The following is a 16300-nucleotide window of genomic DNA, read 5'->3' as shown; positions in this document are numbered from 1 at the left end:
CAGGTGGATCATAACCCTGGTCTATGTAACTCATTTGCTGAGGGAACCACTATTAAAATTGTTGTTTTTAGTGGCATGCATTGATGCAGATAATTTATTTTTGTATCAAGTGAAGAAGAATTAAAAAAAAAACTAACATTAACTTTAATGGCAAAAACTCTAAATCAGAAAATTTACATTTGTATTTATTCCTTATATCTGAAAAATTAAATCATCTTTAAATTTTGGGAACCAGAATATTTTCTAAAATTCGTACCCATTTGGTATATGTCTAGTGTCTTATGAGAAAAAAATGTCTACCGTAAATTGCAGATTTCTATTGGAAACGAAGTACACACACCTGTCTACAGTGGATTACCAACCAATGAAATTGACAAGTAATATGTTTAACCCAGCCACATTCTTTATGTGCCTGTCCCTATTCGGGAGCCTGTAGTTCAGAGGTTGTTGTAGCATCATGTCTGTCAAATTATTTTGTAAATTGATTTGCTATAAACATGATAAATTATGCAGTTATTTTTCTCAATTGCATTGTTTCATAATTGTCATGTCAGGGCCTTTTATAGCAGACTATATGTATGGGGTCTTTTATAGCAGACTATATGGTATGGGGTTTTTTCTTTGTTGAAGGCCGTACAGTTGCCACTAATTGTTTTAATCCACTTCATTTGAACTTTGGTGGATAGTTGTCTCATTGACAATTATACCATATCTTATTATTTTTGTATGTATATGAAATACAATATAAAGGTGTAATACCACCAAATCATAGTACGTCACATCCGGTTGCACACGAAAAAGGGTCGAAAAAAATATTACCTTGAATTTGACAGTTGTAGGAAATTAATCCTACATTTCATTGCAGTAAAATATTTCTGGGTCATAAACATATATCTTGGGTGTTTCAAATCACCATTATTGTTTTATTTGGTGTTTCTATAGAATATTTTGGAAACTTGAGGTTACATGGTTAGTAAAGCTTGTGCACAGGTAAAAAAGAGATGAAAATTAAATTTGATTGGTTAACTTCCAGTGATGGTAATTTTCTTATATGCAATGACATGTGATGTAAAAGTTTGTCTATAGTAATGGACAGGATAAAACTTTACTCATGCGAAGTATTTCTTTATTTGAAACAAAGATACATTCTGCACATTCTTTTTAAAAGTGCAAATCTAGCAAAGACTAATCATGCTAATAGGGGAAATAAACGGTGGTATTACACCTGAATACCAAGATGTATGCCGACATATTGTTTATAGCATAGTATGCAATAGAATACCAACGTCAGCTCCTTAAAATTAACTTCAAAATATAGTATGCCATTAAAAATTGATTGCGTTTTTGTTTGTAAAATCTTGGGCTGAAGCAAATTTTATATGAAGCAAATTTTATATGAAGCACAGGTTTAATCATTCACAAACTGGTATAAAACTGTATTTACACTTGCAATTTTATAATAATGTAAATATTTTTCATATGATTTATTGTCTTCACTTTGTATCCATAAAAAAAAAATATATAATCAATGATGAGCATTGTATTTTTTTGAATTTGTGATATTAGTGTACTATGATCTGCCTGATTCTTAGCTGGAACAGTACTTACGTTTTAACATATATTAAATCAAATATCTTATACACAAATTCAATTTGGCCTTTGTTCTATTCGATTCAATGTATACAGTGTCCTTTAGGTCATACAATATCTGCAAAACGTGTAAAAGTTAACCATTTTTTTTAGAAAATTTTAAACAATGTGGATTGGAAAAAAAACCTTTGCATTTCAATAACTTCTGGTTGTGTTGTACCAGAGGTAAGGGACTTAAACTATCAGATTTAAAGAGGCATTAGCTGTCAAATTCATGTTAACCGATTTGACTCAAAATATCATATTTGATTGAAAACACACTTAAACGTATATCCAAATTATAAACAATTTACGATGCATATACTTCATAATTTTTATTTCGCATTTCGCGTGAACTTAGTCTAGACGCCATCTAGTTAACCCGATATAAAGATAAATACAGATAGAAATAGATAGCGAGCAATGGCATTGAATGTTTCTAGGTCTGTTTGATTTTATATCATAGGTTACAATATGTTAAGTATCGTTTTTACCTGTATTAGAAACAGTTTTTGTGGATCGAATCAGTTAACCAAATGTTTCACTTTCAAAGTTGCTATTCTTTTACTTTGGATACCTGAACACGACAAGTGTATGCCTAACCTATCTCTAGCTAAGGGGTTAAATTGAGGGTCAAAACGCTTTAGACGAAAGATTTTTTGGTATGTTATTCTAGAATTATGAGACTTTTAAAAGTAATATTTGATGCAGTATTTATACTCAAATGACGACTATTTTACTTTGAGGGAGTATATGTTTCATTTGCGTTCTGAGATAAATTTTTCGATTTATATAATCATAAAATTATTTCATCTTTTTGTCGTTTATATTTTCTAAGAATCATGAATTAATAGGAAAAACTCCATACCGCCCTTAGAGTTAGGTAGTCCTTCCCTTTATGATATCCTCATGCGTGTTCTTTACTGGTATAAACATATATTAAGAAAATGTGGTATAATTGCCAATGAGACGACTCTCAACCAGAAACCAAATGACATAGAACTTAACACCTATAGGTCATCGTCCGGCCTTCAATAATTAGCAAATTCCAAATCACATAGTCAAATGAGACAACTCTCCATCCAAGTCACAATTTGTAAAAGTAAATAATTATTGGTCAAAGGACGGCCTTCAACACGGAGCCTTAGCTCACACCAGAACAGCAAGCTATAAAAGGACCCAAAATGACAAATGTAAAACCATGCAAACGAGAAAACTAACGGCCTGATTTATGCAAAAAAAAAGAACAACAAACAAAACACAAATAAGATATACAGCAACAAATGACAACAAATGAGTAACAGGCTCCTGACTTGGGACAGACACATACAGAATGTGGTGGGATTAAACTTGTTAGCGGGCGCCAAACCTCCCAACCACCTTAAGCTAGGACAGTGGTGTAACAGTACAACATATGAACAAATTATAAAAATCTGTTGAAAAAGGCTTTGTATTTTACTAATATTCATTTATAAAGACATAAAGTTTAAAAAATACACTTGTACATTCACAGCATCAGGCGAGACACAGATTTATTCGGATACCCTTTATAATTGTGTTATATCTCTTACAAAGGTTAAGGTTACATCAACTGTCCTCTACCATTGAATGTGTTTTATGCTTAAATGGTCAGCATGTATATTAGGAGGCAATTAACTTTCTTAATTTGCCGAAAAATGTTGTAATTCTGAAAAAAGCTCTAAAAAAGGGAGTTGTAGCATATCCAGAATTGTTTATGTTCATTCTTTACCAATCGAACATTTAAAAACAAACATTTATGATTTACATATTTATGTCAGAAATGTAGAATAAAAAATATTTCTTTTAAGACAAAACAACTTGCTACTTTCTTTTTATTCTATTACCATCTAATATGTTGTGATCAGAATTGTTCAATAATAGGAAAGCGTATTGATGGTCTTGGGTGATAAACATAAATAAAATGTGTGTATTTTGAATTCTCTTATTATTGAAATTTAACGTATTTTAAATGGTTGCTATGGAAACAAACTATAAAGTAAATTACATTTTCAGTTTTTTGTTGTTTGGTGCTTTGTCGTACAGCATTGTAAAAATCCTTATTGTATTTATAAATTGATTTTATTTCCATGGTACTTTAACTTGTTTCATATTTCAAAGCTATTTTTTACGCCTATTCGGGCAAAAGTTTGCTTTGGCTGTTGCCATAGGAACGCACATTATACAGGAAGACTGACATTTACTTATTTATCTGTGTTTAAATTATAAGGTCTAAATCAATGAATTGCGGACATGTTATGAAACACCCTCAGCATGATTCTTAACAAGGTAAGTATAAATGTATAGATGGAAAAACTTTTAATTGTTCTCTGAACAGTTTATTTTACAAATGGCTTTTGTGTATGTTTGTTTGAATTTTTAGTCAGTTGTGTTGTATGTCTTTCATGTTTGTTTTCACAGTCTTGTCAGCTTGATCCCAATTATTGTCACATTTACCTAATGTGTCTGTTATGGTTTACCAAACTAATTTGACAATATAAAATATAAAAAAGAAGATGTGGTATCATTGCCAATGTAACAACTCTTCACAAGAGACCAAATGACACATAAATCAACAACTATAGGTCACCGTACGGCCTTCAACAATGAGCAAAGCCAATACCGCATAGTCAGCAAAAAAATGTGTAATATAGCAACAAACGACAACCATTGAATTACAGGCTCCTGACTTGGGACAGGCACATACATACAGAATGTGGCGGGATTAAACATGTTATTGGGCGCCCAACCCTCCCCCTAATTCTGGGACAGTGGTGCAACAAAACAAAACAATTGCTGTACAAAACAATAAACAAGCAACGCATATGATCAACAGCAACAAACAACAATCACTCAATTAAGGCTCCTGACTTGGTGCAGGCACATACAGAATGTGGCGGCCGCTCAACCCTCCCCTTACCTGGGACAGGGGTGTAATAGTGCAACATAAGAAATAACTATTAAAATCTGAGAGTACTCGCAGTTACTGACAGCTAGTTCAAAGCCAAATAACAATTGATAAAAAAAATCATGCATCTAAGACTAAATTATCAATCAGTACACATCCAACATCTAATGAATTTAGTGTAAAGACGTCATAAACAGTCAGAGAAAAAACATGACCTTGTGCAATGCCAAGATACAGTTATCGACAGATTGTAGAGCCATGACTGTGCATATGTATATAACATTAATATTTAGTTTGCTTTTAATTTACAGTTAACAAAATCAATATTAATACCAATAAAAACAATATTCAAAGATATAATTACAGTGTTGAATTGGTAACCTTTAGAATAAGTTTTTTTAAAGGATCGATAAGTTTACCAGGATCGTTTCTAAATTTCCGGGCACGGTAAAGAACATCTCCGTAAAAATGAGGATGTGCTCTCCCGTTTGAAATAAGTTTTCTACAGGTACAACCAAATTCAAAACCAAATTTGTAAATCTATGGAAGAATTTAGTAAAGGTTTTAAGTAATTTGTGGTAACGATATCCCTGACTTAATAATTTACCTGTAATACATAGATTACGTTCATTAAAATCCAAAACGTGACACAACAGACACGAACATACAGTTGTTGTCCATTCGTTTGATGTGTTTTGTCATTTGATTTTGCCATGTGATTAGGGACTTTCCGATTGAATTTTCCTCGGAGTTCAGTATTTTTGTGATTTTACTTTTTTTTTTATACATGTAGCAAACGAGTTGAGATACATAAACACCGTGAGATGGTGCCAAAGGAACATCATCATAAAAAAAAAGAAAGTTAAAAATGGGGAACGAAAAATCGTCCCTTTTATCATAAATTTAAGTGTGGAGTTTCCCGTGTAAAACAGAAATATCTAAATCTAGGAAAGGACAGTTCTTACCGTTTACATTGGATTTATTTAAAGTAAATTCCTTTGGGTAAATGTCGGCAGTATATTTAGAAAATTCTTGATTATATATTTAACGAAAAAGTATCATCAAGATAACGGTAAGTGTTGTTTAATTTATCAATTAAATGCAATTTAGACAGGTCTTTACTGAGTTTGGTCATAAACTGTGATTCATAACAGAACAAGAACTAGACTGCTATCAAAGGGGCGCATTTAGTACCCATAGGAATACCTACAACCTGTCAATAAACTTTGTTGCCGAAAAGAGAACATTAACAGCTTCAATAATCTCATCACACCTCCAGTAAGTATATCTAGCATATTTACCTTTCTCATTAGAGAAGAAGGTTTTAAATGAGTTGCAGCAAATATATTTGCATTCAGATTTACCAAACGACCATTTAAATAAATAGGAAAACTTTTGTTTGATAAAATTATGTGGAAGTGTAGTGTAAAGAGTTGCAAATTCAAAACTGTCAACAGAATCAAAAGGACTAGGACCATCAAAAGCACGTAATGTATCTAAAACATCCAAAGGATTTTTTACACTCCAAAAATAGTTAATTCCACTTTTTTGATATATTAAATACAACGGTTAATGATAAGTGCTTTGTATATTGTAGTTAAGGAACTAGTTTAGATAGATATAAGAAGATGTGGTATGAGTGCCAATGAGACAACTCTCCATCCAAGTCAAAATTTTATAAAAGTAAACCATTATTAAAGCACTGAAAGATTAGTTGTAAAACACTTACTAGAGACAAATTTACTGTTTTTTGTTCAAGTTTAGGTAACCAATTCATAGTAGGGACCTTCAAACGTTCAGAAGAGGCCTTAAGCTCTGATGTGGTTATGATATGTTTGTTTACTACATGACTCTCTGTGGAGCGCATGGACTTGAATGAAGATGAATTTAAAATTTCATTTGTAAGAACGTCCGTGTAGTATTGACGGCATACCGCCGCTACATTGTTGGCTGCCTTGTCGGCCGGTTTAAACACAAACCGCTTTGAAAGTTCTTGAAGTTTATTTTTTATTCTAGAAATAGGCGTATTATGTACTCTTTTATTTATTTCTGAATTATTTTCAAAATGTGATCTTCGAATATCCACAACAATCATACATTTATTTAAATAAAAACGAAGAGACTTTTTATCAGATTTTTCCCGTTTACACCAATGTTTACAAAACCAGGAAAGAGCGTCTTTTTTGACATGACGACACTGTTTCCAATCTATTTTAGATGGAGGACGATATTTTGGTCTTTTTTTTTTAAAAGTTTTTAACTTCTCTGTCTTGAACGATATCAAGGTCGCCCATAATAACATGGCCACAGGGATCATACATGTTTCGAAAATTCGACGATCAACAGTCTCAAATTAGAGGAGTATTATTTTCTACATTGACGTCTGATTAAAAATTAAACATCTGCTGATTTTTTGTATGTGTACGAAATAATAGGTGGTTCTGTGTTATCAAAATGGGGAGGTATAAAGTTTTGAATGGTAGTGTCATTAAATATACTCGATAAGTTGGTAAAATCAATATCTTTGTTAACATTTTTAATTTTCAGAAAGTGCCGTTTATGATCCTCAGGTTTAGTTTATCGATACGCGGGAACAGCCTATGGTGGCAAAAAGCTTTAATTATACGCGAATATTCATAGAGTGGGCTGAAGAAAGAGATTGTGTCACACCCATTGAGATCATATAATTTACTATTTGTTATTTGACCATGTTTACATAATAATTGATGCCTACCATTGTTTTAAAATATAGATAGGAGACCATCAAGTGTATAATTTATACGATGTTTCATTCGGTTTTCAATTGATATGTTTGCCATGATACCTATTATTACATTGTCTTTTATCAACAATATTCATGATATCAATAGAAGAAGTTTTAGATATGTTCCCTTGTCAAGATATATTGTCATTTAGACCCAGGGGATTGCCCTTGTTGTTTGTGGATCGTTTCGAGTGGTTGGAATTTACTATACAAGCGGAATAGTAAGCTACCTATAACACAGATTTAAAACACAATTTCCTTTGAAACTGCCTGTACCAAGTCTGAAATATGGCAATTGTTTTCACTTGTTATGTTGACTGATAGCGTTTGACTTTTTCATTTTTTATTGACTTACCCTTTTGGAATTTGCCTTAGAGGTCGGTAAGTTTGTTATCTTTCTTTATTGTATTTTGCTATCAATGATGACATATGTTGTGAAGTCTCTAGTACTGAGGTTGGGTAAAGTGCAGTTGCATAATTAATCCACATTGGTAAGATGCGTTCGATCCTGATCTTAATCTACTAGAATATACCCTTGTCTTGCCGACGGTCTGTGCAATTCTCTTATACCTCTTTTCAGGCCACTCCAGTTTGTTACACTTTTATAAACGGGTCTCCACGATATGGTGCAGTGTACTGGAATTGGCGTTAAGCACCAACACTCACTCAACCAATTATAAATGGTAATGATTAATGGTCTACAAGCAACAGTAGGGCCCAGTGAAATTAAAGACGTGCATTTTGCAGGGAACCTTTCAAGTCATGTTAAACCGATGTGGCGAACTCTAAACAGATGTTTTCTTACCTGACTCATTTGTTGCTGAAGAACTGCATGCGTATGCTCCAGGTCTCCCCCTACATTCGTCATAGATGTTACCACTGCAAGTATATACATGATTATTAAAATATGATTGTTTTCTCATAGCCACGGTGTCGGTCTGGTCAACTTATGGAAATTGATTCCGTTGTATTTTTCATCCATTTTGAAAACTAAATAGGGTTTGTTTGTGATACAACAAGTTTAAGTGATACATTAGATACATCTTCCCTCGAATAAAACAAATACAGAGAATAACAGAAAGTATTACCAAAAATTGCGTACACCACAATTGCCCACACCAACAACAAAATTTTCGAGGAAAATACAAAACTTCCTAGCATTTTTTTTTTTAAAGTTATACACGTGTGTATCGTACTTGATGTTTTTGTCAAAAACGATCATCTAATTTATGTAAAGCGTGTCTATTATGCATTTTCTTTTAATAATGTATTATAATGCAATGACTTTGACTTTATACAACGAGTTAATTACGACATGCCTTTCCAATCGATTTTAAACCAGGAACAGTATGTTGGACATTTTTGAAAATTTTGGTCTTGATAGCCGATAGCTATGCGAGTATTGGAATGCTAGATATATGGTGGGTTTGCAAATAAGCATGTGGATACCAATTAATCAATACTACCACATTTGGTAAACGAGTAATCGAAGATAATTAGTTATAGAACATTTCTTAGAGCATGAGATTGCCGAAAATACCACAATATTACAATGTAGTGGTATCCTTTGTTAACCTGATGGTCTATAAAAATATAAGGACTCTATAGTACAGAAGTAAGTAGATATCGCATGACGGCAAATGAGACCCCCTCCACCAAAAAAATAAAATGAAAAAGCAACAGGTACCTATTGGACAATTGAGATTCATTAGAGACGGACAAAACTATGTCGAAAAACGAAAAGTTAAAAATATGCTACATAAAAACAAAAGACTAAACAACGAGAACCTGACAACAAACTGGTTGTGCTATCAGTTGCTTCGAATGGTTAAAAATCTCTACTCCACCAGCGTGGACAACTAACCATAAAAACCGGAAAGACAAATATGTGAACAATTTCTGGGCCTCGGGCGGCCTTAACTATTAAGTAAAACTCATAAGGTACAGTTATCTAAAATAAAAGCCCTGGTATTACTACTTTAAATCAATTCAAATACACAATTAAAGCTAGCGGCCTGATAATATGATACAACCATTTCACTAACCTCTACATTTTCGACTCCAAAAAAAAAAACGGTCAATGAAAAGTAGACACTCTTTGAAAATCCACACATTAGACTCATAAATAATAACTTGTTGAAACAACAATATAAGCATCACTATAAGAATGTAATTTAACAACAACATGGTGTTTATGTTAAACACTCTTGTTATCCAATTGCGTGATGAGATTTAGTTCTACTGTTTAACAAGCCATTATCTTTACTTCTCAACGGTACTGTAACTGTTTTACAAAATATGATCTTGTATCGCTCAGTCTCTACAATAAATTGCATATTCAGAAATATGTGACCTTTTAACTCACAGGCAGAATTATACTTTAACAATATTTGAGTCAATATTTCAACGCATCATATTCAATGTAGGCCAATGCGTACAATCTATCGTTTGTGTTACGAAATAATACATACCATTGCTCTTGGTGTGGTCTTGTTTCTAAAAATAATGTCAGTGAATATAATTATGTTTGTAAAGTTCAACGCAGGTTAAAGTATTTTGAAATAGACATTAACAGCAGTCAATAATAACAATCGATATGCAGACGTTGTACTATTTGACTTTTTATAAAGTGTTGATGCATTAGTGTCTTCGGTTTTTGTTTATTTTTTCCGTTCATAAGATGTGGTACCTCAGTATTTTATTTTATTCCGACATATTTGATTATAATGGACCTGCAAAACACGTCTCCAAGCAAACATTATGATTAACTGATTGGTTGTTTCTTGCTTAACAGAGAAGGCAAAAATAATCACAAAAATAATTGAAAACAATAAAAATACGAATACAACAAAATATAAGGTAATATTAGTACATGAATTAAGAACCACTCTCCTTCTGCAAAAACAATTGAAACAAGCAACAAAGTTGAATACATCGAGCTAGTCATGTCGACATTCGGACTTCATGTATCAGTTTGAAAATAAGGAGAATTGGTACAATTGCCAATGAGACAACTTTCAACAAAAGACCAAAAAGCAGAATGTGAACGAATTCCCAAACCAGTTTTGAAAAAAATAAATTGTTGATGTGTCTTCAAATAAATCACCGTTATCTTCAAACCCATACAGGTGACAAAAACTAATATTAGCGTAAAACAATATGAAGCAACTATCAACTCCAATATCAATATTTTACCGACTTGTTTTAATGAATGATGCATTATATACATAATTTTGGTTTGTAGAATGCACATACCCATATCAGACTGTAACGTAGTGTACGCATCTGTAAATGCAGGATTGCTTCTTTGCACATTAGTATATTCATCAGATCTGAAAGAATTTTATATACACTCCTGAATGGGTATAAAGGATTATTTTGTGGTGATGAAGAAAAAATAAATAATACATGTATAATTTTAACTTAAAACATGTGAAAATGAAATTGTATATAATGCTTTCAGTAACCTCGTAATTAAAGTTATTCCAGAAATGTGTAGATGTTTAAGAATTTCAATTCAGGATCTACATAATTTGATTTTATCAATTTATTTGTATGTCACGAAATGATATTTTAAAGAATTTAATCCAAAACACTTTTAGACATCGAAGTATAACATGGCTTGCAGCACCCTACACTTGATGCATTTTTCTTGTGTTTTATTGAGATGTAAAGTGTAAATTACGTCCTTAAGTACATACTTGCATGACTGAGGGGCCTTGTTCTTGCATCCTTTAATTATACATAAAAGCACAAAATAAGTTAAGAATGCATTTCCATCCTAATTTTCATGAACATATAATGGAAACGTTTACATTGTCATTAATGTTGTTTTCTTGTTTATTTTGTTTATTTTGTTTGTTTTGTTTTGTAATGTTATTTTTTGTTTTGTTCTGTTCTGTTTTGTTTTAATTTGCTTTGATTTGTTTTGATTTGTTTGATTTGTTTTTTTGAGATTTAAATTCGATTTTATAGAACCACCAAGAATAAGCCTCGTGTAACAACAAATATTAAAGACTGAGCTGATGTTACGTTACATCATAGACAAAGAAAAAATCTAATGTTTTTCATGTGAAAAAAATATTTGTGCAACACTGGACTTTTAATGATAGTTTGTTCGTGTGTATATGATTTAGAGAGGATGTTTCTACAACATGTACAAATAAACGCCTCATAGATACCAGGATTACAATTGTGTACGCCAAAAGCGTGTTTCGTCTAAAAAAAAAACTCATTATTGACGCTTGAATCAAAATGACAAAATGAGTCAAACTGAATCGTAAACAATGAGATTTGATTAAAATTGATCTAGTAGTTCTAAATTAGAGAAAGAAAATTAATATTTTTGAACTTTCTACGTTAGATATGAAAAACACATAGTTTTATAGGTTTTTAATAGGATATAGCCTTTCACGAAGCAGTCAGAACGACTGTTTGACTGATAAATAGTTATAAATGCATGTAGTTATATTGTAGACCTGGTTGAGTAAAACAGAATTAGTGAGTTCTGTCTTTCAAATGAATGTTCATACCCAACTCAGTCAAAGTCTATAAAACAAAGTTTAAATTTAACGCGTTATTCATGTTTAGTTATGAAGGATTTTTAAGATATATATTTTGAGGTAGATTTTTCACATGTAAATGGCAAAATGATAATATAATGCATGCATTTATTAAGAAAATATACATTACAAAACCTGTTAATATTTTGAACTACATTGTATATTAACGTCTTAACAGTAGGGGAAGTGACCTCAGTTTTAAAAGCAACATATGACTACTATATGTGGGTATATTTTGGATCAACTGAGACAATTCTACAAACTGTGCATTTTATTTTTTAAAGTTCTAACGTAAAAGTTATTTTGGTTATACGATCTGAAACACTATGATCGCTTTAAACCCAAGCTCATCACCCGGCGCGCCAATGTTTTCAACAAAGAAGTACACACTTTTTTCTTTTACATTGTACCGTGAAACCTATGCTGGATTTAAAGTGTGTGATGCGGTTTTATATGAACTGGATTGTGTCAAAAAGTTGCCACTTAATATGCTGTATATTTCGGTATTTAACAATGTTATTTTTCTCTCTGACTTTTAATTACGTCTTTAAATTATTGTAGTCGTAGATATATGTCGGAGGTGAACTTTGTGTCAATTGTGTTTTAATGTTGTTGTTTTTATTTTCGGTGGTTTGTAAAGATTTAATGGAGGCAACCCTTTTCAACTTATTTTTATGGATTGTTCGTACGTTGTACGGTTAAACTATTGTCCTATGTTCGATGGAAGGTTTGGTGCAGGCAAACAATGTTAACCCGCCACATTATATATGTCCCTGTATCAAGTCAGCATACTATAATTCAGTTTGTTAAAGTATTTTGTATTTGCCTTTCTTTTACTGTTTTGTACATAAATCAGGCCGTTTTTTTTCTCGTTTGAATTATTTTTACATTAGTCGTTTCGGAGTCTTTTATAGCTCACTATGCGGTATGGGTTTTGAACATTGTACGGTGATATATAGATGCTAACTTAAATGTCATTTGGTCTCTGGTTGTTAGTTGTCTTATTTGCAATCATGAAACATCTTTTTTCCATGTTATATGGTAATGTACTGCTTTGATCTGTCAAGTTTGTAAGGAAGCTGTTCCGATAGTAATTGAAGAGTTGCGTCATGTTTGTTGATACTTCATAGTTGACAATGGAATATGTTATCTATTGTTATTTAAGCACAATACACTGTCAGGTACTCGTGAACATAATTAAGATAATTAAATACCTTTATCTGTATCTGTAACTGTTTTATGTTACATATGTATATACTACAGTGCTCGCATCCCTAAGCGTTACTATTTTAGCGATCAGTTAGCGATCATCGATCAGTCAACAATCAGGTCAAGTTTGCGTCAAAGTCAAGTCTCCAATCCGTCAGACTTAAAGTACAATCTTTGAATGATCAGCCGGATCGGGCGGATTGAACGGATTGCCTGTCTGACGGATTAAATTCTACTACGTCACATGTTGAACTCATAGAAATTACGGAATCTTCGTTTCGTTTCAATTGATTACAATGCCGCCACGGCAAAATACGAATAGTTCAAGTGCGGAAGCCCGAAATTTTGTATTGATCATTAAGCAAAATTTTAATAACTAAAATGTTGCGTTTGTTAGACGAGAACAGATAAGGCAGATACAACTCAAAACTTAATTAGAAAAGTGATTGTCGTTAAACTTTCTGTATTGTTTTTTATAAACCCGACATGTGATTAACACGGTGTTTATCGCGATTGTGTATTCTACTGAATTTAACGAAAATGCTCTAAAAATATAATAAAATGATCAACTATTGCAAATTTCGGTAGACTATTTTCAACAAAATGCAGACATATACACGTGGGACACTCTGAAAAAAAACAAACATCATATTATGTATACTTTATATTTAAATTCATCATTTTTAGGGGGGGGGGGGGGGGGAAACCCAACAAAAATAATCATATCAAATGATGGTTATTGTTTAAATTAATAATAACTCTTATTCAACACAAAGAAAAGTTTATGTATTTTTATCCTGATATTATTTAAATCTCATAAAAAGTAACTTATCCAAAGGCAATAAAGATAACTGGTTGCTAACAACAGTGCATTATGTAAAAAAAAAGAAGAAGAAATATTGGCATTTTTAAACAATACGAACAGAATGTTAGTATCCTTTCTCTGAAATTCATGATATTTCATGAAAAAACCCCATCATAATGAATTAAAAGAACTAAAATCCACTGACCGTTAACGACTCCAATCAAAATAAAGAAATAATTACTTTCTTTTTCAACAGAAACAAAAGATTATATATCTTTTACCATATACTATTCCAATTTTATAAAAATTTACTTATCCTTAAGCATTTAAAAAAAAACTGATGACAAACAGCAGTGCATTATTTTTAATGAAAAGAAGAAATTTTGGCATTTTTAAACAATGCTGACACATTATTGGTATCTTTTCTGTTATAGTATTCATATCTCGTGAAAACAACCCATCATGATGTACAAACAGTTCAAAAATCTAATGGCGGTTAATGATTTCCATTAAAATAAAGAGATAGCTGCATTCTTATTTAACTAAAACAAAAGGTAACAAAAGTTTATATTGATATTATTTACATTTTGTAAAAAATATCTTATTATCTTCAAAGGCATTTAAAATGAAAAATGGCAAAACGCATTGCATTAATTTGGATAAAAAGAAGAAATACTGGCGTATTAAAAAAAAAAGAAAACACAATGTTAGTATTTTTTCCCTGATATGTATTATCATTTGTGAAAAAACAACGCATCCAGATGACAGTGATATACAAAAAGTACTAAATTCCGATGGCAATTCATAATTTCCATGAAAATAAAAAAAATATTGCATTCTTATTCAATACAAACACAACTTATCTTTATCCTTATAGTTGTCACATTTTATGAAAAATAACTTATCTAGAGGCATGTAAAATGACTGATTGCAAATAACGTTGCCATATTTATGATAGAAAAAGATGAAATATTTGCATATTAACACATTAGGAACACAATTTTAGTATCTTTTATATGTAATTCATCATATTTCATTATGAAGAACAACCAAACCTGATGTATAAAAAGTAGTTAAACTCAAAGGGGGTTCCGATTCCTATAACAATAAAGAAATAATTGCATTCTGATTCAACGCAAACAAAAGTGGAAATAATCGTATCTGTATATTATTAGAATTTAAAAAAAAACATAGCATATTCAGATCGCATATGAAACAATGATTTCAGAAAACATTTCATTGTTTTGGATAGAAAGAAGAAATATTGGCATATTTAAACAATGCAAACACAATTTTAGTGTTTTTTCTTGGAGTTCGGTATTTTTGCTGTATTACTTTTTTCTCTTATATTTATCATTAATTGTGAAAAACAATCATTCTGATGTAAAACAAGTACTAAATTCCAATGGCGGTCCATGATTTCAATCAAATAAAGAAATGATTGCATTCGTATTCTACCCAAACAAAAGTTTAAGTATCATCATCCTTATATTATTCACATTTAATCAAACATTACTTATCTAAAGGCATTTGAAATAACTTACTTCCAAAAACATATTGCATTATTTTTGACAAAAAGAAGAAATATTGGTATTTGTAAACAATGGAAGCAAAATATTAGTATTTTTTCTCTAAAATGCATCTTATTTTATGAAAAAAAACAAACAACCCTGGTGTACAAATAGAACTATAGTCCAATGGTGGTTCATATTTTCTATTTAACATGTTAAAATAAAGAAATAAAAGTTAAAATAGCAAAAATACCAAACTCCAAGGAAAATTCAAAACGAAAAGTCATTCACCAAATTGCAAAAATTAAAAGCTCAGACATATATAACGCATTCTTATTCAAAACAAAGACAAGTTTAAGTATTTGTATTCTTATTTTATTAAAATTTTATAAACGTTTACGTATCAAAATGTATTAAAAATAACTGATTGCAAACAACAGTGCATTGTTTCGCTTTAATAAAAATAAGAACATTTGGTATTTCTAAACTTTGAAATAATATTTGAGTATCTTTTCTCTCTCTTTGATATTCGTCCTATCTTATGAATAACAACCCATCCGGATGCACAAAATGTACTAAAAACCGACAAGGGTTAATGATTTCCATTAAAAAAGAAATAATTGCACTCTTTTCAAAACACACTGGTGGTTCATGATTTCTTTTAAAATAAAGATATAATTGCACTCTTAATCAACAAAAAGAACGCTTTGAGAATCTTTACTGATATATTATTTACCTTTTAGGAAAATTAACTCATGTAGTGGCATTCAAATGCATAATCATTGGTCAACAGGGTACTTATTTTAAACGATAACATTGCATCTCGTTTTAGTGATACAAAAACATTCTGAGCATATCCCTAATCTGCAACTATGTAATTTATCTAGCAGAAAA

At 31.3% G+C, this 16300-nt stretch overlaps 1 protein-coding gene across 1 annotated transcript in view; it reads right to left on the bottom strand.

The window, feature by feature from the left end:
• LOC127702819 (carcinoembryonic antigen-related cell adhesion molecule 1-like) overlaps window positions 1–16300 on the bottom strand; it is a 146138-nt gene that overhangs the window by 22296 nt on the left and 107542 nt on the right. Inside the window, exons 7-10 of the mRNA XM_052207119.1 lie at window positions 11021–11051; window positions 10575–10651; window positions 9791–9815; window positions 8125–8198 (exon numbers count right to left, since the gene is read on the bottom strand). Coding sequence (XP_052063079.1) covers window positions 8125–8198; window positions 9791–9815; window positions 10575–10651; window positions 11021–11051 — 207 coding nt within the window. The remainder of the gene's footprint in view (window positions 1–8124; window positions 8199–9790; window positions 9816–10574; window positions 10652–11020; window positions 11052–16300) is intronic.

This window comes from Mytilus californianus, unplaced genomic scaffold (genome assembly GCF_021869535.1).
Source record: "Mytilus californianus isolate M0D057914Y unplaced genomic scaffold, xbMytCali1.0.p SCAF_5, whole genome shotgun sequence".
NCBI lineage: Eukaryota > Metazoa > Mollusca > Bivalvia > Mytilida > Mytilidae > Mytilus > Mytilus californianus.
This window is presented reverse-complemented; position numbering and strand designations above follow the sequence as displayed.